Source organism: Chinchilla lanigera, unplaced genomic scaffold (assembly GCF_000276665.1).
Source record: "Chinchilla lanigera isolate Chin_1 unplaced genomic scaffold, ChiLan1.0 scaffold00009, whole genome shotgun sequence".
NCBI classification, from domain to species: Eukaryota; Metazoa; Chordata; class Mammalia; order Rodentia; family Chinchillidae; genus Chinchilla; species Chinchilla lanigera.
This window is the reverse complement of record NW_004955410.1, coordinates 15,579,033-15,604,399: the sequence shown is the minus strand read 5'-3', so window position 1 is coordinate 15,604,399 and position 25,367 is coordinate 15,579,033. Positions and strand designations below refer to the sequence as shown.

At 41.0% G+C, this 25,367-nt stretch overlaps 1 protein-coding gene across 1 annotated transcript in view; it reads left to right on the top strand.

Moving 5' to 3' along the window:
• Dock4 (dedicator of cytokinesis 4) overlaps positions 1 to 25,367 on the top strand; it is a gene marked incomplete in the record, with an annotated part of 287,342 nt that overhangs the window by 230,983 nt on the left and 30,992 nt on the right. Inside the window, 8 exon segments of the mRNA XM_013510564.1 lie at positions 459 to 544; positions 5,273 to 5,299; positions 5,444 to 5,539; positions 6,426 to 6,486; positions 10,663 to 10,756; positions 18,548 to 18,696; positions 21,091 to 21,177; positions 22,938 to 23,042. Of these exon segments, the coding sequence (XP_013366018.1) occupies positions 459 to 544; positions 5,273 to 5,299; positions 5,444 to 5,539; positions 6,426 to 6,486; positions 10,663 to 10,756; positions 18,548 to 18,696; positions 21,091 to 21,177; positions 22,938 to 23,042 (705 nt within the window).

The window sequence follows — 25,367 nt, the reverse complement described above, 5'->3', positions numbered from 1 at the left end:
ACAAAGATTTAGTGCAACCTCGAAATGTTTTAGGAAGGAAAGCAGATATAAAACACACCAAAGATTTAAATTAATGTATGTGGGCATCCCAGTGTGCTGACGCTCTTCCCATATAGTGTTGCAAAGAAAAAAGAAAGAGGACTTGCCAGTTTTTATAGCGCTTAAAAAGGATTCAAATGTTTAAATAGGACTGCAAGCATTTGTGTTTAAATCACAGATAGATAGATGTCTTTGGCAGCAGGAAAAGCTACCCAGCCAGGAGTTTGAAGTCATGTTCCTGCCATCTAAATTAGCCCCCTACAATTCCAAAGCAATGGCTGCTATTAACCATGGGTGATGTCACTTTCACGAAATATACTACAGCTTTTTTCCCGGCGTGGAGAAATATCTTTTAATTTGCTGTGAAATCCTACTGGCAGAGGGGAGGGAAACGAGAGTAATATTAGGGTATGTTTCAGGTGGAAGCCAAGTTAATTGACAAACTGGACAGCCTGATGTCAGAAGGCAAAGGTGATGAAACGTACCGTGAGCTCTTCAACAGTATGTGAGTAACATGTCTGTCTCAAGTTGCTGCTCATGAGGGGATTTGGTGTTAGTCCTGAGCTGCTCTGCATGGCTGTAGCTGATTGCTGCAAGGACAGCTTGAGTCTCACAGGAGTGCTTTGTCTTTGTGCAGTGTGAAATAGAACATAATTGCCTAACTCTGGCAAATGGATCGTGTGATGTCGATGATTAGACGTGTCTCTTTATTTTAATCTCTGATGTGGCCAAGTCATGAGTGTTACGTAACAAATCGCACTCTCTTTAGGACTAATAATATAAAAATATAAAAATTTGCTGCAGGATCATGATTTTAAGTAGGGTTATAAGTGAGAGAGGAGAACAGGGGTGTAATTGTAATGTTTGTCTACAGCGCGTTCCAATGCAAGACCTCTTTGACTGATTAGCTGTTGGAAAATTAACCTCCTTTGTATCTGTTCTTCAGCGCCTGATTTGATCCATCAGTACTGATTGTTTGCTCAGGATTATTAACTGCTTCCTAAATATTTGTTGTTAGACTATCGGAGAGGCAAGTAATTTTTAGTAAATGCAGTGTTTTGGATTTGTACGGAGGAGAAAGAAATAATGGAATGCTGCAAGGAGGAGACTTTGGAGTGTTCCCACCAGGAAAATGTGGTCACAGTCGCAGTCACACACTTGTCCCAAGTATTGCCCCACTGTGTAAATGGCCAGACAGGACACGTGAGAATGGTTCAGTGCCGTGGACTTGGCCTCTGGCACTTGTTTTCTCTATGGATTCGTACGGATCTTAGTTATTTTCAAACCTAGTGTACTTACAGAGTATTTCTTCTTGAAGGAAGAAATGGCTCACTGAGCCTGGAAAGTGTTTGCAATTCTTCCAGGAGTGCAAACATAATTCAGCAGTATGCTTTTCTTCTACAAAATATACTTTTATTTGTTGTTATGCTCACTTACCACCTAGAACTAGAGATTAGTGCTTTAGTGCTTTAGATGACCAAATTCAAAATTCTGTAACTCATTTTAGGATCATTAATTTGCAACAGTGGATATATTAACATATAGGCTTGAAAAACACTGGTGACTGATAGGGTGGAGAGATTTCACCTTGCCTGATGCAGAGTCATTCTTGAGGCTTTCAGGAAAATAACATTGAAAGGAAGTTAGGAAGGGGTATAGAGATTTCGTATGGTGGTGGTGAGTTATAAAATATATACTTTGTACTGAACCCTGAACAACATCAGTTTCTTCCAATACTATAATTAAACCAGAACTTTTAATGATTATTCACGAAGCCCTTGTGCATTCTTGTGTACAAAGTGTCTGTCTTTCATGACAGCTGGAGCTTAGCAAGAATTCTGATTAAAACTTCATCCGATATAATAAATTGCTTTTGAAAAATGCTCTCACTTCTGTGACTAGTGCCTGGTTTGAACAAAGAACTAAAATGAGAAAGCACTCAACGAAATGAATCTCTTGAGATTTGTGTTTAATTATTGATGATAAATTCACAAGATTAAGAAATACATGCATAGTTCTGTAGTACCTCTTATCTACTCTCATAAAGGCCTGATAGCATGCAATTTAGATAGCTTGTGTATAAATGCGACTTTGAAATTGAAGATGTACCTTGACATTAGAATCAAACCAATAATTAAAATATTAAGCCTCTGTAATTAGGACTATTTTAAGGGACCTGATTCATTCAATGGAGATTTTTGTTCTTTTGTTGACTTTTAGGATATTACTAGAAACACTACTATAAATATTTTTATTTCATGCTTTTATGATCAGCATATTGAGAATATGTCAAATCTAAAGTAATAATTAAATATGACTACCTAGGCTCAGAAAAGGGAGTGAATAACTATATTTCAAGAAACAATAACATCCATTTTGGGCTATAGAAATGGCAATGAATTAGTGCCATCACAGTGAGTCAGCGTACACATTATGAATTAGGAATGCGTGCCGTTATGGTTCAGATTCCATTGTTCTCTGTAATTCATGTCTAAAATTTCTTGAAAATTTGTGCAGCAGCTGAAAAGGCTACCAGTACTTCACTGCTCCCTAAAGTGGAGTACTTGACAAAATAGCCCCCTTGGAATGAGAATTTGAATGTGGCCAGTACTTCCTTTCCTGAGAACTCATCTTTCCTTAACTCTTACCATGATTTCCATTTATTCATACTATATCTTTTCTAAATCAGTTAAAATTTATGTTTTTTGATAACCCTGAAATTGGAGATCACGGGCCACAATATGAAATATTCAAAATAGAGCATCAGATCTAGATTCTGCTTGTCCTGGTGTCGCCCGATTCACGCGTTCACCCTTATTTGCTGAGCCCCACCCATCCACGTGGGGAACCTGTGCGGGGCTGGGGTGTAGCAATGATTGTGCTGCAGGAGCACACAGGGGGGCTGCTACCATGCTCGGGGCTCTGCAAGGGCTTCCAGCAGAGGTAACATCCATCTCCCTTCCTTCCTCTGCTCTAGTTCAGTGACTCCACGTTATTTCAAAGACCTGTGTTTAATGGTCACATACGTAATGACTGCTGGGGGACAAGGATTAGTTACGTAACATCATGCCATAGCTATCTAGCTCTTTTCTTTGGACTGCTTAAGAAGAGTACACACAAGCACTGGTGCATACTTCAGAATGGTGATCTCAGCATCATCCTGTTACTAAGAATCAAACCCTGTCCCACTCCCCACCTCCAATTCTCTTATGGAGTAAAGCCTGGAGAAAAGCCAGGTGTGGTAGCGCAGGCTGATAATCCCAGCACTCTGGGAGGTTGAGGCAGGAGGATTGAAAACTTGAGCCCAGCCTGGGCAACTTAGTGATTTAGCGAGTCCCTCAAAAATAATAAAATGAAATTAAATAAAAGGCTGGGGATGCAGCTCCATGCAAAGGCCCTGCGTTCAATCCCCAGTATGGGGGGAAGAGCCCTGGTGAGGAATGTCATCCTGCAGTGCCATGTTTCATCCTGTTCCCCAGTGTGTAGGGTCCGCTGCATGTGCTGGACCAGCCTTATCAACCAGCAATGAGAAATCACCTCTTGATGTTGTCACATGGAGGTCTGTGAGGTTCAGAATACAGGCACAAGGGCATGATTATAGTCCAAGTAAAAACGTTTGGCCTTACTCAAGTTATCTAGAAATAGTTTCCTCTCATTGCTGATAGCCTGTCCTTTTCAGTAGGACTAGGTAAACCGGGAAATGGCAAGCTTCCAGGGAGAAGGAACAAGCCTGGCTGAGAACACAGCCAAACCGGGTTCTAGACTCAGCCCTAACATTTCGTCCTGGAGTCGGTTAGGAACACAGCCTGTGCAGAGCTCTGCCTCTTCTGATGAGAGGATTTTGTAGCTGTGATTCCTTACTGCAGTGGGTGGCTCTGCAAGTTAATGAAACTCATAAAAAAAAAGTCTCCATGTATTTTTAGAATTATTACTTACCTTGAGCTCTTTGTTTTTTAGCCTCTAAAGTATATAGGGGTGGGCTGTCACTTGGAAAGATTTCTACATCATTCTGCATTGCCTTGGCAGGCAGATTTTCACTTGAGGACTTGTTTGATACCATTTTGCCATGTAAGCTTAACGCAGGTGCTGTTCAGAGGTTTTTAAAAGAAAATATTTAAATAAACAAGGGGGTGTTCCCTTTGGAGGACTGGTGGGGGCAAGCTCCCTGTGTTCCATGCGCGGTCTCTGTACCCCGCAACCACTGCTAATCTGGGAAACAGTTTGAATAAACCAGAAGAGCAAATGATTAGGACCACCGAGGCAACAGATGAGGAGACAAGACAGGACACTGGGCAGCGGAGTGCTAACAGAAAGCCAGGAGGTGGGATGGGCGGGAAAACTGGGTGGGAACAGAGCCACAGACAAATGAAAGCTTTGATGAGATAGCTTTCCTCTTTCATCTTTATTTTCTCCACTAAGTGCATATGTGATATGCTTAGTTTGTATCCGTAAGAAGTATTTTCTCTCGATCTTATGTCTGATGCCAAGATAAAAGGAAAACAAGATTTTAGACAGAAATGATCATTAAATTCGGAGGAGTGGGAAATATCCTCATCTTACCATGACTGTGTTCTTTTATCTTTGGGAAAGTTCAGTCAGGAAGCCCTTGCCAAGTACAATGTGAATTTGCCAGGGAGGGAAGCGAAAGTAAAACAGAGCCTCATTACCATGATTGTTATTATTTTGTGTTTACATAGTGCCTCTGCTCCAAGGTGTTTCAGATTAGGGGAATGTGGGAGGAGAGGTGTGGATCAGGACTTGTCATCAATCTGCTCTAACAACTACTTAGCCAATCCTCTGTGATTAATGACAAAATGAATGAAACTGTGGAGTGCACAGAGAGTACAATATGTATTGAGTGGGCAAATGTTAAGAGAAAGGAAAAAACGCAAAACGTCATACCGCCTGTACAAGGATTTTCCTGTAGCGGTTGCATTGCAGTAAAATTGCTTGGATGAAGATGCATTCTGCTGAGAGGTAGGAAAACGTTTTCCTATGAATAAAGCAAGATCTTACTGAAAAGTAAACTTGGAGGTGCTCCTGTTTTCGCTTTTTGCGGTGTTATTTGATGCGGTAGGGCTCAAGCCTCAGTGTAACAGAGGAGCTGGGAGAGACTGTGTTTGAGCTGCAAGTTACTTTTATATTTTGAAAATCTGATTATGTGCGTGCATGCATATTTTATGACTTGGATAATCTGAAAATCAATTTGCTTTGTCAATGCTTCCTGGATTAGAATTCCACTATTTGGTCCCTATCCTAGGTAAGACATTGTTTGCAAATTGTGCTACTTGTGAGATGTTTCGGTGGTTGCTAAGGCATTTAAGGTACTGATGAAAGTAAAATGGTTGTCATGGTGACTGATAAAAATAAATGTTGAAAATGCCCTGGGTTCTTTCTTTTCCAGTCTACTAAAGAAAATTGAGCGGGAAACATGGAGGGAAAGTGGCGTTTCATTAATCGCTACTGTAACTCGCCTAATGGAGAGGTTGTTAGATTACAGGTAAGGCAAGTTCTGCATTTTCCGAATATGCTGTGCTCCAGTTAGAAAATCAAATACTAGGATGTAGTCAACATTTCACTTGAGTTAACCACTCAGAGAACTGATAATCAGACACTGGACTTCTGACAGGCTAGGTCGGAGTTTTTGCGTTGGGCTTTCTTGTTTTGTTCTATTTTTTGGCGGGGGGACGGTTCTTTCAAACTCTTGCTGAGCTGGGAGGGTTCTTGGATTTCTTGTTATTCTTTAGGGAAAAAAAACAAACCAGTAATCTTTTTGGGTGTGTAGATTCACCTCCCCTCCTTAGAAAATCCTCTGGGGTTCATCCCTGTTAGAGTGGAGACAGTGGACCAGCAGCTTTAGGGTGAGCCCCTGTAACAGGATCGTATCACTGTGCTCACCGTGCTGTTTTCTTTAAAAAGGGGCAGGGCCAGGGAATGAAACCCACTGTTACCCGAACTAGATTTAATTTTTTTGACGTTTATATTATCTAGACTTTGAAAGCAGTGCATCCCACTTACATATGTGGTGGTTGTGTTTTTATTTAAAGAGCAAAATCCCCAAACTCCTCCATGGGCAGCCTTACCCACTGCTCCTCCCCGCTGGTTAGGAGGTGTGTAGGTCCTGATGCTTCCGGGGCCCTTGGCCTCTGGAGAGGTCGTGGCTTGACCTGGAAGGGAAGCCCCCTGCTCAGAGCTGCTGTGGAGTGTCTGGTTCCCCATCCTCACCACAGACTGTCATCCCTGAAGCCCTTCTCCAAATTAACACTTTTAAATTGTCTCTGGGTCTGACCTTTGTGAGTGTGTGCGTCTCTGGGCCCAGAAGGACAACCTAAACTGTGCTTTCCTCTAGGAAGTTTTGCATTCTGACCATTGCTTTTTGTTTTTAGGGACTGCATGAAAATGGGAGAGGTAGATGGCAAAAAGATTGGCTGCACGGTTAGCCTTCTGGTTAGTACCCGCTTCCCTTTCCTCCTTGATCCTAACATTTCTTTCTTCACAGAAATAGTGGGCTTTGATGTTATTAATGGGAAATACACTTTTTCTCCCTGAATGTTACTTAGAAGAGTTCAGAAACGTTTTTCAAAGAAAGAGAGCGAGCTCCAGGTTGAGTGAAAGCCCAGAGTCAGGGCCCATTCCCACAGGTGTGACTGTGTCCGCAGGCTGTCTCTAGGCTTAGGTGGGAGGTGGACGGACACTGGCTTCCGCTGTCACTCTGCTTGCTCAGACAGCCCTCTGCTGCTCTCCTGAGACAAAAGCACGACGTCCCCAGAGTGAGGTCCTTTTCCTTCCGTGTTCCGTTTCTGTCTTTCTCTTTCCTCCCAGTGTATTCAGGCTACATCCTAGTAAACATTACTGATCTCCTCTTTTGTGAACTAATGGCAGTTTTCTGTTTAACACACTAATTTTCACTCATGGCTTCTTTGCAGATTGAATTCATAGCAGCCCTATTGTTAAGGTTTGCATCATAGCCAGGATGACCATATAATGTATCATCCAGGCTGGACTCTTTTGAGAGTAAAATTAAATATTATGTAAGGATAACAGTCTAAACCAGAACTATCATGAGCAAATCAAAATTCATACAAAGTATCATCCACCCAGTTATTAAATAGAGTAGTATTTCTACCACAGAGCGCAGGAATGCCCATACACATTTTTCATATTTTAATACAGGGTAAATTAATGCTTTGATAATATCCTCTACTCAACTTGGAAATGCAAGAAGGATGAGTGCCTCCAGTTCTATATTTGTCAATATCATGGTTTCTTTTTCTTACATTTTACCGAGTAGATAAAATGTCACCATCTATTCTGAGTACTATACGGTTGTTCTTATTCTCAGGCTGATCATACCGTATTGTTCCCTCTGTCTGCACTTTGAAACTTTGTTTTGTCCCCTGCTTTGATTCAGTCTTGTCATGGTTCATTGGTTTGTCTTTTGATTTTGTTTTGTGTAACAGTCCCTCTTCAAAGCTCACAACTTTCATTTTCTTGTGACTCGTTTTCCTGATTTCCTGCTGTACAGTTTTTATCTCTGAATCTGACTTGTGTGCTTCCTTACCACACCCACCTCTTCCCTCTCACTTGTAATTTAATTGTTACATCTCCACCTCCAATATTAGTCCCTAAAAATAGAGAGCCCTGAGCATCCCCTACCAGGTTACATCTTGTTCACGCGTTATGCACTTTCTTCCAAAATTTTTGTCGTTAGACCCGACAGCGATGTCCAGGCCATGAGCCGACTCCGTGGGTCCACCATTTACCTCTCCCCAGCCGTCACTTCTAACCTCGAACGTGCTCATCCCCTATGTTAAATCTCCCACATTGCCCCGCTTTTTGCCCGCTTTGTCAGTCATTCAACATGGGCAAGAACCTCATCCTCCTTTTTTTTCCATGTCTCTGCCTGTATGTCCCTGTTTGGGACCAGTCACCAAATGCTCTCTGCAAGCTTTAGATGGACGCTTTCACCCTGGCCGTTCCCCACCAGCAGGCACAATAACCTCAAAGCAAAGCTTTGACTTTTTCACAGAGGAATTCTCTTCCGTTGCCTTCATTTTCTTTCGTACAGGCCTTCCATTTGGAGGTGAGCAAATGAATGCAGTCCCTGGATTGATTGCCTCCGTTGGTATAAGAGATCATTTCCATGGGTGAAAGAATTAATACTTTGTCCTCAATGTGTTTCTGGTAGTCTCCAGCAGGAATAAGCCAGAGGCATAAAAAAATCAATGGCCCCATCGATATCCACTGGAGAGAAGAATTTATACGGCTCCTTTCAGTGACCAAGAATAGTCTTCACAGTTGGGTGTAGTAGTGCCTGCCTGTAATTCTAGCACTTGGGAGGCTGAAGCAGGAGGATTACAAGTTCAAGGCTAACCCAGGTAGCACAGCAAAAGAAGAAGAAAACAGTCTTTAGAGAGAATTGTACCATTTTGAAAGATGTTCCAATTTCCAACCAGCACAAGAATACTTATTAAAGGACCAAATATATCACTTTGAAGCTAATCTCTTAAGCTTCTTCTCCATATGGAAAGTTCTTGGTGTTTTCTAGCAGCAATATGGTTCTCTCCAACTACTCACTTCCTTTGAGACATTTTTCTGAACTCTTTGGGAGGATGAGTTTCAGATCCTCTTTCCGGAGAGCTTTGGCTTTCCCTATAGGATCAGAGTTAAATTCTAGCATTTAGTTGGAAAAGGTGCATAATATTTGACATGACTAATACTGGGAAATGTAATCATTATTTTGTTCTATGTCATAAGTTTTGCGAGACATATGTGAAAAATTCTCATCTGCTGACTAAAGAGATTATTTTTTTAAGAAGAAATATTCAGTTACAGAGTGATCACTTATTTTTGTTCTAAAAAAGCAGCTTCTTACCAGAAAGCTATTAGAGCAAATCACCCTTTAATAATGTAAAAACCTGCTGTGGGGTTGTTAGACTGTGTTTATGGTACAACAATTCTTGCTAATTAAAATAATTTCAGTTATAATGAGAGAGATTTGAATAGCATTATTTACTTAGCTTTTTAAAGAATGCCAACATCCACAAGAAACTAAAGAAAATGAGGATTATGCTACAAACTGGAAATCTATATCTGTATCTGTATATCTATATAGATACAGAGATATAGATAAAGCTAAGTAAATAAGCATATATAGATATATGCTCTAGAGATACAGATATCTATAGCTAGGGATAGAGAGATAGGGATATGTAGATATGTGCTTTTTTATGATCCATTCAATTTAATGGCAGTGCCTTTAGGTTAGAAGAGTCCTCAGACTGAAGAATGGACAGAAAGTGCCTTGGATAGAGGTTATCTGGTTTCGAGCCCAAATATAGTCTCAGCAGCCACAGTGGCTGGTTTGGACCCTTACCAGAGCCCTGTTTCAGAAACAGTTAGTACTGCTGGTCTTTTTACCTTGAAAACCTTGCCATCCTCCACTGCTCATTTTCCTTCTTCTGCACACCAAGCAGCATTAGCCAAAACCACAACAAAAAGCACTGATAGCAGTTGAAGTGTTGTGAGTAGGGAATTCATAGCATGCGATGATCTACTCCTGAAGTGCCTCACTTAGAGACTCCCTGCCTCCTGCTTTGCTGAAACCGGCCTCATGTATGTTCGCGCCTGAGTTTGCTAAGTTCATTGAGGATTAATGTATTTTCCTAATGTGGGAAGGAGTAGATATGAATGCCTCAAAAATATTGGCCTATGTGTCCAGGTAAGTGAAAATTGAGTGTTGCTAATAATTGTTAGAATGTTTTACAAAAGTTTTGTAAAGTCCAGATTTTTGAAAAATTAAGTATTTTACTAAGCATTCCCCATAATAATAACTGGAAATAAAAAGCTATTGTTCCTTTGTGTTTTAAACATAAATTGGAAACTTTTACCTCTAACACAAGAATAAAGTGCAGAATAACAGCTTTAATAATAAAGAGAATTATCCCATGCTCTTTCTTAGAAAATTCTCGAGGAGTATAGGTGCTTTTACATTGTTTTTACTCATCCTTATCTATATGTGTGAGAGACTTTTTTCTTTAGAGAAAAGTGTATTTGAAATTCAAAGTTTAAAAAAACTCTTCTTTGCCGGGCGTGGTGGCACACACCTGTAATCCCAGCACTCGGGAGGCTGAGACAGGAGGATTGTTGAGAGTTTGAGACCAGCCTGGACTACAAAGTGAGCTCCAAGCCAGCCTGAGCTGCATAGCAAGACCTTGTCTCAAAAAGACAAAAAATTGAAAAAACTCTTCTTTGACTATTAATCAGTAAACTGAGTGAACGGGTTAATCTATTGCATATTTTTAATATTTTTATTTGAATGGGCTGATTGCATAGTTGCTAGTTAGACTAAACAAAAAAATATTAGAAAGTAATAAAAGAAATGTGAATCAGTCATTATAATCCAAGACTTACCAGCTTACCCAGTACTTGCTAGGTAATATTTAGCATAGGCAGTGTTTAATTGAAAATCTGTCCCTGGGCCTCATTTGTTTAAATTATATTCACATGGAAAAGTGCATCAGTTCTCTTGGCTCAAGACAAGCTCTCTTGGCTTCAACAAAGTAAAAGGAAAATATTTAGAGGCTTGAGTGCTGGGGGTCACACCTGTACTCTTTCTTACAGAACTTTTATAAGACTGAACTGAACAAGGAAGAGATGTATATCCGCTACATCCACAAACTCTATGATCTGCATCTTAAAGCACAGAACTTTACAGGTAATTCTGTATTTGGCTCAAATTGGGGGAAATGGGCTATACAACGATACATTAGACCTGACAACTCCTTGCCTTTTTCAAATTACAGCTGAGGACCCTTGCATTTCTACTTTAAAATTGAAATGTGTTTTTAATTGGATGAATGTTTCAAAGTCAGTGATGGCGAACCTTTTAGAACTTTCATGACCTCAAACATCCAGCTGCAGCATGTGTGCCATAGGTTCGCCAGCACTGTTCTAAGCCCTCTAATTTTTTTTACCATATCTATTTGCATAATTTTTTAGAGGTTGCTCTTAGGAAATATATATCTAACTTTTATAATCCTCTTATACTTGCAGTGTTTCCACTTCAAATTAAATATAGGACCTATGCAACCAAACAGACCCCAACATCCTCCCCACATTGTGTTGTACATGTCTTGTGTATTATATCTACCTACGTTAAAAACTTTAGTAGATGTCATTTTTTATTTTCAACAGTCAGATCTGTTTTAAATATCCAGTAATGTCATAGATTTTTATTTTAACAGTTAAAACCTATTTTAAACAATTTGTAAATGGTCTGTTATATTTACCTACATATTGGCCATTTCTGTTACTCTTTCTCCATTTGTGAAGTGCTCATTTTTGCTCACCTGAAGAACCTGTTATAGTATTTCTTTTAAAGGAGACCGAACAATGAAGAATTCTCTTAGTTTTCCTTCATCTAAGAATGTCTTTCCTGTTGCTTTTGTTACTCAGTTTTCCATTACTATAACAAGATACCTCTGGTAACTTAAAAAGCAGAAAGGTTTATTTGGCTCCCGGTTTGGGTGGCCTCAATCCCTGGGTGGTTGGCCCTGTTGCTTTGGGGCCTGTGGTGCCGAGGCAGCGCTTGGTAGCAAGGAGCAAGGAGCCAACCAGAGCAAAGCCATTCACCTCAGGACTAGGACATGAGAAAGAAAAAGGAAGACGTCTTACAATTCCCTTCAAGAGCACACTTCAGTGACCTAAGGTCTTCACTCAGCCCCGCTTCTTGAAGTTTCCATCAGCTCCCAATAGCACCAAACTAGGAACCAAGCCTTCAGCACCTGGCCATTTTCCAGATCCCCGTCAGAGCATCCCTTTATCCCTGCAGGATACATCTGCTAGGTACAGCATTCTAGGTGAATATAGTTTCATTTTCAGTATAAAAACATTGTCCCATGGTCTATCAACCTCTATGGTTTCTGATGCGAAATATGTAGCCATTGGAATGACTTATTATCTAATGTGCTGTGTATCTGCTGTCAGGGTGCTTTCAAGAATCTATCTTTGGTTTACAGTGGTTTGAATATAGGTATGGACCTGATTTTCTTTAGGTCTAGCCACTCTGAGTTTGCTGAGCTTCCTGGACCCTTAAATCCATTTCCTTCACCAATCTGGGGAAGTTTTCAGGCATTATTTTCTCAAATATATTTTTACATCAGTTCTTCTCCTCTCTGTTGAGACTAGAATGGCATAATTATTGGGCCTTTTTGCTGTTGTCTCGTAGATTCTGGGTACTCTGTTCATTTATTGTTCCTAAACTTTTCTTCTTTCTGTTGTTCAGAGTAGATAATTTTATTGATTCGTGTTCAAGTCCACTGTTCTCTTCTGTCATCTCCCTTCAGCTGTTGAGCCCTTCTAATAAATTTTTTTGTCTTTGATTAGAACAGAATAATTAGATTATCCTGTTCTAAAATTCTTACTTGGTTATTTTCTTTTTATAGCTTGAATTTCTTTGCAATGAATTTCTAACTTTTCAGTCATTCAAGAGTGTTTACATATACCACGTGGAGTGTGGTTATAATAGCTCCTCATACTCCTTTGTCTATAATTCCGGCATATGTGACTCATTTTGAGGTTGGCGTCTGTTAATTGCCTTTTCCCTTTGAGAGTTGTTTAGTTTCCTGATTTCTTGAAGGTCAAGTAATTTCGGATTATTTCCTGGATGTGTGGAATGTTATGACAGTCTAGATTTTGTTAAAATCTTCCAGAAATGTGACGTTTCATGTTTTAACAGTCAGTCCAGTTATGATACAATCTCAAGTTGTGAACCACCTTCTGTACGTTGTGATTCTATTGTCAGTTTGGTTTTAAACTTGATCCACGTTTCTGGATTTGCTTGCATGTGTGTTGCCAGTAGGAGTTCTGGTACCGGACAGCAGTAGACAGCATTGCTCTTGTCTCAGAGCTTTGGTTATACCCAGCATGATCTGTTCTACAAATGTGCACCTGGGAGATGAACACAGGAGTTCACATACAAAATTAAAATATCCTCTGCTCAAGCTGTCTCCTCTCTGGGGTCCTCCCCACTCTTCCCATCTCCCAGGGACTCTGTTTCCGAGCGCTCGGGCTGCAAAACCAAGACTAGATCCTCTTCATGCCTTGATGTCCTCCCTACAGCCACTGCTGCTGGTGCTGTTGCTCCCAGCACCGGCACTGCGGTGTGCAGCTTTGTTCCCAGGCCTCACCCAGGGAGAGACCAATGCAGTCCGATGATCCCCATCCCGCAGCAAGTCTGACTAGACAAGCTTGTCTCCAAACCTTGGCTGAATGTTCCCATTTGTAGTTTTAGGAGACAGGAAGTCTAAACCTGGAGATACAGGGGGCAAAAATAAAAACAGAACTCGCGACACCACGGTCATTCTTTGAGTGTTGGATTTGTTCCTCAGACGAGCTGCTCTTACTGCCTTTTCAGAATCCTCCAGTAGCTGCACGGCATATCCTGTCAAGGATATTGACTTGTAGTTACTGGGAAAGACACAGTGGAATGTGCTTGCTCCACCTTAACTAGGCCCATTAGTTGAATTTAGGAGCTATGAACTTCCGTTTTTGCCATATTTTTTTCCCACAGACCACTTGAATCATGGCCTCCCTCAGCTTTAAATGAATAAAAGAATCCCTTCTGCAGTGGTTCCCAGAATTTAAACATGCGTCTAGCTGTGGTTCCACTGACTGAATTAAAAGCATCACTGCTTACTCAGGCTGATGTCCTTGATATGATCCTTGACGTTTCTTCTCCCTCATGAGTCTCTATTGGTTCTGTTTCCTAAAATGTCTCAATGCCATCTCTTCTTCGTCTCATTCTCCCTGTCTCTGACCTTTATATCTCTTGCGCGGACTCCTTTATAACCATCCCTGGAGTTCCTGTAGACCAGGGATCAGCGACCTAATCTGCAGGCCAGCCACCTGATTTTGTAAAATTCCACTCTAACTCAGCTCGGTCAGCTGGGGATGTGAGCCACGCTGGTGGGAGCGCACTTGCCTGGCGTGTACGGGGTCCTGAGTTCCATTCCCAGCACTGTAAACACAAGCATCCGGAGAACTCCGCCCTGCCCGCCAAGCTGTATATCGTGGTTGTTCTGTGCTGCAGTGGCAGAGTCCAGTGCTTTAGATGAGGACACGTGGCCCACAAGCCCTTTTAAAAAAAAGTTCCCAGTTCCTTCTCGAACTATAACCCTGTTGTCAGTTTCCATATCTTACGCAGTGACGTCCACGTTCTGTATTCGGGTCCTGTGATAACAGAACCCACACCTGCCTCGTTTTGCCTCTTGAACCACATGCTCTCTCTTCACCCTTTCAGAGCAGCTCCTTCATCCTCCTTTCCTGCAAGTCTCCCCCTCCCGGAGTTCTCTTTCTTCTCTCTCACCAAGCCCCCCTCCCAGAGGCTGAGTTTTCTTTCCATCTCGTTGTTTTTTCTATTCCATTTTGTTTTCAGATATCCATGGAAGCACTTAGCACATTATATTTATTATGCGTTATATATTACATAAGATAGATGTGTAGGTAAGACAGACAGACAGACAGACGATCTGCAGTAAAAGAGTGAGCCTGAGGACAGAGATGAGCTCTTCTTATCCTTTGTCATCTCAGTTCTGAAAATAGTGCCTGGCAATATGGGATTTAAATAAGTGCATCACTAATGCATACAGTCATTAATTAGTTTTTAGCACCTGGTAAGCAGATTTCCCTGCAGTATTGGTAAGTCCTTAATCATGAAGGAAACAACCTAGTAGACTTGTTTTATTTTAAAGACGATAAAATAAGAAATGATAGAGGGAACTGAGGACAAGCTATTTCAGATACGTAACTCATATGTTTCGGCTCTCTCAAACAAAGTCCAAATTTGATATTTCAGGAATGGGCTTCTTAAAATTTATTTACTGAACTTGCAGTTTTATGTTCCCCAAACTCATAAGTAATAAGTACTTTCCCCATATAACATCTTATTCTCTCTTGTGTCCTTATTTTTATGTCTCCTTGGAGAAAGTGAAAGTGACGGAGAAACTTTCTGCTTAGATGACTCAGCTCTTTCCCCGTGAGGTGATACCGCCTCCGTCCCTAATTCATCTCCGCTCTGCTGTGTTACTTCTTTTTCATACTGGTGGTGTCACTACACACTTCTCAAAATAATGGCATGGTCCATATTTCATCGTGTGGTGATGCCTTTTGTTCAAAATTATAAACACTCTTTTAAAGTGTGTGTTGAAAATTCTTTCCTCTTTAGTACATACTGTCTTCTAAGAAGGGGCTGGGGTGTAGCTCAGGGGCAGAGTGCTTGCCTAGCATGTGCAAGGCCCTAGGTTTGATCCCCATCACCTCCAAAAACAAAAAGAAAAAGAGAGGGAGAAGAATAAATGTAACAGAGTTGCACTAAAACATTTAAAAAGTATTAATTTTATTCAGAATCAGCCTCATTGGTATATTGTGTTATTCACCCCTCAGAGGAACAGTACCATTTGCTGTCATTTAATAAACATTTTCTACAGTGTCGTCCACATTCACCATTTCGCTCAGATGTGTGTCATCATTTTCCCAAATCAGATTCTGAAGCTGTCGCCATTTGTCTTCGCACTTTCCCTGTGTCCCTGTTCAGCCATTTGTCAGCTGGCTCTGGCATCCTGCCCAATGCTTCCTTACTTTCCCAGGGCTTCTCAGATAGAACTCACCCCATCTCACCCTCCAAGCATCCCCAGACTGCCCAGGGACAAGCAGGACTGTGAAAGCAGTACAGGGGCTAGAAACCCTTATTTCATTTAAAATGTGGTATAACATGCATGGTAACTAATTCGCCATCTTAACCATGTTCAGGATTACACTTCAGTGAGTGCGTCCCTGTTGTCCAGTCATCACCACTGTCTACCTCCAGAGCAGTTTTCATCTTCCGCAGCTGAAACTCTGTGCCCATTAAACACTGACTCCCCGCTCATCCTGCACCAGCCCCACCATTCCACTCAGTCTCAGTGAATTTGACCTTCACGGTCCTTCAAGTCTCCCACTCCCCGGGCTGAGGGAAGGGCATTCCTCGGTCCTCTTAATCCTGTGAAATGAGCATGCAGTCTCTAGGGTGTTTTCTGTGTGCCCAGGTATTAGGAGACACATAAAAGAAATTAGAGACACAAAGGAAGTAACTCTCGGCCCGGGTCATTATGAGAAAGTAGGAGTCAGTCAGCAGCCAAGAGGAAAGGCTTGGAGGAACAGGCCGTGGAGGCCAGTAAGTGTGTTCAGGGTGGGCTGTTCCTAGGTATGTGTTCAGTTTGTTCAGATGACAGGAGCAAGGGTATAAATGAGGGAACAGAGCAACAATATAGAAGGAGTTAAGTCAGGAACCTAGGGGATCTCAGAGATTGAAAACACAGCCCGGCTCTCACGATCTCGGTATCACTTTGTACACTCAGCGCACTCCTCCATGGCAACCAGCATAAGGGTGCTTCGGCCGTGTCTGCGTCCAGCAGTGAACTAACGCCCTACTCTCTCCATCCGTCTCATGCACAGCTGCCACAAGAAGGAGGTTGGCAAGTACTCGTGGAAGAGAAGTTGTCCCTGTCCCTGCAGGCAGCTTCTGTGTGCCAGCTGCCTGTGGATCAGGAGGCATCTTACTCCATTCTTTAAAAGCCGATGACGGGGTCCTAGGGCTCCAAGTATGAAAGCCAAAGGCCCAGCAGCTCTTGAGGCTTCTGGAACCCAGCACTGGCTGGCTCTTTCTTACCTGAACTGTGTGGAGGGACAGTGGAGAGGTTGTTGACAGTGACCAGGTTAATACCAGCCCATTGGGGCTGGGGATTTAGCTCAGCGGCAAAGCGCCTGCCTGGCAAGCGCAAGGTCGTGAGTTTGGTTCCCAGTACCGGAGAAAAAACAAAAAAACAAAAAACAAAAAACAAAATACCAGCCCATTAACCAGGGAAGAACAAGATCCTGCCCGGCAGGAAGATCGTAGTGTTAACAGTGTGCAGACTGAAGGGGTGAGGTATTAAAAGATGGTTACAAACAAGAAACAAAAAGTTGAAACCAGGAAATTGTTCAAACTCACCAAATATAATTAAAGAAACAAAGGCCAGATCCTGTGTCTCTACCTCAGAGACAAAAGCAAAGCTGTAAGGGTTGTGGCCTTTCTCGTTATTCTGTTCTATTTTATTTCTGTTATGTTATTGTATCCTATCTATACCTAGAGAGGGCCAAATCGCAGTGAAACTTAACAGGTCATTTTAGAACTTTATCTATAGTTACAGCAAATAAATGAAGAAGAAGACTCGCCCTGTATTGATACTTGGTTAAAAGCAATCAGTGTGTCTTTTGAGACAAGTATACAGTAGTGGGTTAATAATGTAAAGGTTTATTGATTTTATTCAATTTAGAAAATGCGTTAGGTATTGCAATGTTAGAGGAAAAAATTATAGTCCTTTATCAGTGACAGTGAATTTCAGTGCCTATTCTTGATCTCTTTGGCCATGTTTTTATGGCTCAGGAAAATACCTGCAGAATGGCAATTATTCTGTTAAATACTGCCTATCTGTTAACTATACTTAAAGTCCACAAGCCATTATTTATTTCTGCTTGGGTATAAATAGAGAGTCGCTCCTTTGTGTATTTGCGGGCCAGGCAGGAGCATCACAGCACACAGCCCAACACGGCGCTCCCCTGTGATGGCTCTCTCTGATTCTCTCGTTCTCTGTCTCTCTCTATCTCTGTCACACACACACACACGCACACACATACCCCTCATCTAACACTTCTACGCTTCTGCCCTCTCCTCTTCCTACTCTGGTGCTAGATTTATTCTTTGCCTTTTCTCTTTTTTCTCTTCTTTCACCTCCTCTCTGGCTTTTTTGTGACTTCTACATTCTCGCTGCATCCTGACCTCCCATCCACACCCAAATACCAATTTCAGTTTTTTAGCCATTTATTATCCAGAAGAACTTCAGTGCCATTGTTTGTTTGTTTCTTAAGCATGCCAGTCTGAAGATCTCAGTTTCTAAGAGATTGACTCTGGAATTGTCCTAGCAAACAAAGGTATATCCTGCTGTACATTTTTGAACCAGCTATATAGCAAGATAACCTTTGAAAAGGTTTATTATCCCCATGGTATGTTGACACCAGGTGGGAGAACATACTGGGAGCTGAAACGTTAACATGTTCGTGACAGGGCCATAATCTGCATCTCTTGTTGCCGGATGACTTGTATTACTGGTTGTACAAATAGATCTAATCACTTTTCTTGGTCTTTTTACTAATAAAATTAATAAAAAGCCACCCGATGGGACAGTCATGCAGGTACCGCCAGTGAGTGGTTCAAGCTGACAGGAATGTGCTAAAGACCATCTCTGATAACACTTATCACCTAGGGGAAGTCACGTTCATTAACCCACTGCTGCATACATTCTGGAAAGTTTTCTGCTATGTAATGAAATTCAGAAAACAGTAGTTTCCCCACTTGGGTTGAATTCAGCCCCACTGGAAGAGGAGTGGCCTGGGGTCTCCTGTCAACCCCTGCCGTTCCCTTGGCTTGCAGAAGCTGCCTACACTCTCCTGCTGTATGACGAGCTGCTCGAGTGGTCTGATCGGCCGCTCAGGGAGTTCCTGACCTACCCCATGCAGACTGAATGGCAGCGCAAGGAGCACCTGCACCTCACTATCATCCAGAACTTCGACAGAGGCAAAGTAAGTGGCCCTTTCCCACCCGTGGACTCTCCAGAGGCGACACCTTTGATGTCCTTTCTCCTTTCATTTCTAGTGTGCTGACCTCCCCAGGCAAGGATCCTCCCACTGTCATGTGCATTAGAAACAAGCAAGCATTTGTTAAAATGCAGAGTCCCAGGCCCTACCCCTAGACATTCTGATGAAAGAGGTGTGAGATGCAGCTGTGGAATGTGTGACCTGAACGAGGACTGCAAGAGCTTCCTATGCATGTGAACTTTGCATTACACTTTCATAAACACTGATCTTGAGGGTTTTGCATCAGGGTTAGTCCATTCTGGCTGCTGTATCAGGATACATAGACCAAGTTTGCAAACAGAAGTGTATTACAGCTATGGAGGCTGAGATGCCCGAAGTCAGGACCCCAGCTGATGCCATGTGCGGTGAGGGCCTACCTCCTCCTGTACGGTACCTGCTCCCCGAGTCCTTGCATGGTAGAAGGAGCTGCCTAGCTCCCTGGAGCCTCTCGTGTAAGGGTATTAATGCCATTCACATGGCTATGCCTTTGTGACCTTATCACCTAATATGGCCTTGGGAGTTAGGATTTCAGCACAGGAATTTGTTTCAACACAAACATTCAGACCATAGCACTCAGCCCTTTCATTCTCTGAGAGACCTTGATCACTGTTCATCTGTTCCCCAAACTGGCATGTGTTCTGTGTCATCCCGCTTTTTTCAAGATAAAATCAGGAAACATGATTTGTTAAAGAAGTTTGGGGCAGCTCTTCATTTAGTCCCGAAAAGTTCAAGAAGTTTAATGTTGAATTTTACTAAGCCAACTGTTTTGTGTTTTCTTTGCTGTAAGATTCAAACAAGTCCATGTCCTCCACATCCTTTTTCTTCGGCATTGTGAACATTTTGTGTCACGTTACAAGACGTGAGGGCCAGCCCCACCTGGGGTGCTCATCTCAAGGGGGATTTTTAAAGCCTCACTGACCTAATAATGCAACTTAGCACACCACCCGCATAGCTTCCTCTCCCGCCGCAATGCGTGCAGTTCTCTTTTTAAAACCATTCTGAATCTGACCCATTGTTTGTTTTATCTGAACCCTTTTATGCTTTGTTGATACATCTTAGATTTACATATCTCTTCCAAATTGTAAAGGTTAAATGGTAAATTAAAATACAACCGGTGGCTGTCATTTTTCACAAAACAATTGGATGTGCTTAAAAATGGGATGCAAGGAAATTGCTTCTTTCATATCCTTTATTATTTATCTACCTACACTAACATAGCATTATGTTAATAAGAAAGGAAAATGTCTTTGCGCCTTCCTACTATAAAATTTCTGCCCATAAAATAAGCAGCTGTAACTTCTCTGGCTTCCTACAGTGTACTGGCCCATTCCCGGTGATTTATGTTCAATCAGGGATTGGAAACTGACCAAAAGGTCCAGTGGCTCACACCTCTTTCTGTGTAGCCTACAAGCTACAAATAGATTTTGTTTTTAACTGATTGACAAAAGTCAAAAAGGTTGACAGTATTTCATGGCATGTGGACATTACATGAAATTTACATTTGTGCCCATAAATTCTCATTGTAACACAGTCAGGCTCATTCACGTCCATGGCTGTTTTCAGGTTATAACAGATGAGTAGTTACGAAACAGACTGTTTGGCCCTCAAAACCAAAAGTGCTAATGGCCTGGCCCTTGGCAGAAGAAGTCTGTTGATAGCTATGCAAGATCAAAGAATTTTGCATTCACTCGGGGAGTAACCAGCTGGGTTTGACCTTCACAATTTGCAAGAACAAGTCTGCCAAGCAGGGAGTTTAGGGTAACAGCCATGGATAACTGGGCCTTGGGGTCCATAGTAATTCCCTCCTCAGCACTAAAAACCTATGTGGATCCACTGCTTAGCCATTGTAGAACTGCAGTTATTTCAAGATCATGATTCTAAAACAACACCAGATAATATTGTTTCTGCACCAGATGTTAATGAATCTTGTGGATTGTCATTTCCAAATTTCTAAAGATTTTCAATAATTTACATGTTAATCATGTGGCGTTTTCCTGCTTAAAATTGCGCTGACATTATTCAGGGTTTGTTAGAAAAACTAATGAATATGGAGGGACTATGGCACACACTTACAACCCAACATTCTGGGAGGCTGAGGCAGGAAGAATCTTGAGTTTGAGCATAGCCTGGCAACTTATCTACTTTGAGAGACCCTGTCTCAAAGTAATATACAAAAAGGGCAGGGATGTAGCTACAGCCCTCAATTCAGTCCTGAGTTCCACAAAAAAGAAAAAGAAAAAAAAACTTAATAATATGAAAGCAGTTCTGTTCTCTTGCGCTGACCTTTGGGTGGACGTAACTGTGCAGATGATTACATTTGCATCATTCATTTGTCCACAGTGTTGGGAGAATGGGATCATCTTGTGCCGGAAGATTGCGGAGCAGTATGAAAGTTATTATGACTACCGAAACCTGAGCAAGATGAGGGTAAGGTGTCCGCGTGCATCCTAATCAGACTACGCTTCCCTTTTAACGTTCCAGTGTGGTTCTAAGAAATCAATTTTGTGATCATCTCCATATGCATTGCAGAAACCTTTTTAAATATAAGTGTTTTCTCTGAAGCATACTCAACTATTTATACAGAGAAATAACAAATTGATCTGTGTAATGCTTTTGATTAATACACAAGGAGTGGACCCTTCATCTATTTCTAAAATGCCTTATCAGAAGTACACAAAATAATCCGGGATTAATGTCTTAAGTTTATTGTGGAAAATCTCTGCAGTGTTTAAAGAGCTTCCCAATTACACACAAATCCCTGTAACAAATACCATTTTTAGTCCCACAATCTGCAAAGCTGAGTAGCTGGCCCATTTATTGTAACAAGTTAGGGCCAAATTTTAACTTTCAAAAATATGCTTTTGCTAAACCTAAACCCAGGTTTTAGTCTCCAAAAATCTCAAGAAGTTAAATACTCTGTTTTCCTGAGCCAACAGTTTTGTCTTCTTTGCTGTAAGAGTCAAACAAGTCCACGTCCTCCACATCATTATTCTCCGGCATCGTGAACATCTTGTGTCACATTGTAAGACATGAGGTCCTGATGAATGCACGGTTCCTTGGGGTTTGGAAAATAGGATCATCAGCTCTCGTACACTACAAAAAGATTATCATGTCTCCTTTTCATTTGAGGTAGCCATGTAAGAGATGATAGCATGAACCTGTAACAGCTCACAAAACCCCTTACCCCACAGCAAGGAACACGCTCACAGGAACTGGGCCTGTACTTTTGACGTAGTATTTCATATCAGCAGTTCATTGATATTTCTTCTAGCCTGAAAATCAAAGAGAAAAATCTTGTTTTAACTTCAGTTCAGCATGCTGACTCTGGCAGCCACTGCTGTTTTCTATATGAAAACACTGCCGTTCTTCTCTTGGCATCCTGTCCCCGAAACAGAAGTGAGGTTGGTTACAGTGTTTACCCGTGAGAACCCTTGGGTGCCATAGTCACTTAGATTTTTATAAACCCAAAGCATAACACTTCATACCAACTGCTCTTTGGGGTGCTGTTACCGGGGGTGGGAGAGTCTTCAAGTGTAATATTAGTCTTTCTCTGGAAGCCCTGGGGATGATAATACCGTGAAAGGGAAACTATAAGCTTTATATGCTCTGCACTGAACATTGTCAAAGACACACTTAAGAGCTTTCAGCTCAGACAGCACTTTGCGCTATGGGTCTCTGTTGGTTTGGTATTTTGGTTTATCTCTGTCCAAGCTGAGCAAGGTCACACCTGCTAAGGCCCTGAATTACCACGTGTGAGGAAGTGGTACATCCACAGGTGAGTACTTCAGTGAGAATTCTTCAAGAAGGTTTTGCTTGTGTTTAATGTTAACTTCTACTTAATTATTTTTAAAATTTTCCTCCGTAGGAATATGTTCTGGTGATGACAGGTAATAATGCACTTGATCCTTTATCAGGGGTCAGCAGACTGCAGCCTGTGGACCTAGCAGAGTTGGGTAGTTGTGACGGAGACCACACGGCCTGCAAAGACTGAAATATTTACTGTCTGCATGTGTATAGAATAAGTTGCTGGTTTTTGCCTTAAAGCATAAAAAAGGGAGTCAAACCTTCTTATCTGCAAACTGAATTAAAATAACATTCTCTGTTCTATAGAAGAAATGTCTTCCTCTATCAGTTTTGGGGCCTAAAAGCCGAATAGACTGTTTAGAATATGTCTGGTGCTTTCCTAGATGATGGAAGCTTCCCTGTATGACAAAATTATGGACCAACAGCGTCTGGAGCCGGAGTTCTTCAGAGTTGGATTTTACGGGAAAAAATTTCCATTTTTCTTAAGAGTAAGTAACATTCATGTAATTTACTTTCATCCTTCTAATGCAAACATCCCAAAGAAGAAAACTAAGATATTAATGGTGTTTTATGATAGGTAATGACATAGGTTATAACATCATAAGAACTTTTTTTAACTTTTTACTTAATAAACACCTTGTTTTCTAATCCTGGGTGTTGAATCCAGTGTCTGCACACTGAGCTCCACCTGCAGCCCATTTTTTATGTTGAGACCAGGTCTCACTAAGGTGCCCAGGCTGGGCTTGAACTCACAATCCTCTTCCTCTGCCCAGAGTGCTGAGATCATAGGAGTGAGCCACCAGTCACCCTTGAAGTGCTGTGTTTTGAATAATGTCCCCAAACATCAATCTATTCCTTTCTAAGTTTATTTTATGAGCAATCTTTGGGTAATTGTAGTTTCCTCAGTATAATATTCCCTATTCTGTGTAGTCTGTCATTTCCATAGAATTAGCATTAGAATAAAAATAGGAGGATGGGAGCATAGCAGGGGGCTGTGCTGCAGACTATGTAAAGCAGTCAGGTTCACATCATAAGAAAACCCTGCTTCCAGAACTATGTGAAGAGTGTGGTTTGGCCTTTTTATTGACTTTGTTAAAAGGCAGATGCCACCCAGCAAAGAGAACCAGTGTATTGCTCACATAAACTGTTTCAAAAGGAGAAAATTTCTAGACCTCTCCGCTAGATAATAAAACATTCAACTCCATTGTTTCCATTTCTCATGTCCCACCAAATAAAACTTTATATTGTATATTATGTATTAAGTAATAATAATATTGAGGTGCCCATCTACACCAAACCAGTCACACAATACAATTTTTTATGGAAAAAGGGCCCATGAAAGCAAAAGTGCCTTAGGCCCATAAAAATGTAGCTGGGCATGGCAGCGCATACACTGTAATCCCAGCACTTGGGAGCCTGAGGCAGGAGGATCAGTCTGAGCTTCATAGTGAACTCAAGGGCAGCCTGAACTACAGTGAGACCCTGTCTTAAAAAATAAAAAACCATAATGCAAACCAATCAGAATCTGAGTTTTACTAGCAAATAAATAGTAAGAAACCCTAGCGATCTATTTATTATATGCAGTTACTATGAATTAAAGTATAAGTTTAGTCGTGAGTTCGGTTCCCGGTTCCAGAGAAAAACCAAAACCAAAAAAAAAATAAAAATAAAAATAAAGTATAAGTTTAAAAAATAAGAAGTAGAAAGAAAGAAGGGGGAAAAAATATATATACATATACACAAGGTAGCTAAGATAATTGTACTACTAATTTTATTGCTTTATTGAAAGGAACAGTTAATATTTATTGTTTGATCAATCTTACATGCCTATATTTGTTTATCTGAGTAACCAATTTGAAGATAACAGTATGTAATACATCAAGCATCATTAATTTCCTATCACCTTGTCTGAAATTCTGTATTGCTTTTATTGTTTTTATATTGTTTTATGTCTTTGTGTTTTATCATTTGTTTTTGTTCATTTCTCTTTAAAATAAAAAAAAAAATCAGAAGCAGGTGAAAAGCAAATTGGAAAATTTCATTGGCTAGTTGAGTAAATTCTGTGTAAAAGTCATTTCAAAACAATCAATTTTTGTGTCATCAGTCTTCAGAAAAAGGCTTTTCTGGATATATTTGACATTGCCTTCAAAATGTAAGAGGAAAGTCACCCTCTGTTGGTTCTAAAAGGCACTGCATACCAGGAATCCCATGGCCTGACCTTTTGCTAGGAAATCAGATTCTAGCCTGTTTTGTTTTTTTTTTTTAATTTAAAAAGAAATCAGCATTTAAAACTTCCTTTTGTTGTTTGATCAAGTTAAGGATAATTTTTAAAACTCAAATAAGTTACTATATGTATACAATTATATGAGCTAAATATTTTTTCCCCTCATAGAATGTGGGTTCTTTAAAGGGTAGTGACTAGTATGACCTAGCAGATCTGCTCCTAGATATTTACAAAAGAAAACTGAAAACATGCATCCACATAAAGACCATGGTAGCATTCATACCAGCCACAAAAGGAGAAACACCTCGAATATCTGTTAACTGATGAATGGATAAAAAAGTAGGGTGTCTATGTCATGGACTGTTACTCAGCAATAAAAAGGAATGAGGTACAGGCACGTACCACAAGATAAATGGACCTTGTGCCGGTGATATAGCTCAGTAGCATAAGCACCTGCCTGGCAAGCACAAGGTCCTGAGTTCAATTCCCGGTACAAAAACAAAAAAAAAAAACTGGCACTTTACCATGTATTACAGCAGCCATTGATATTTTCCTACTAATCTATCCATAACTCTGTAAAGTTTGTTTT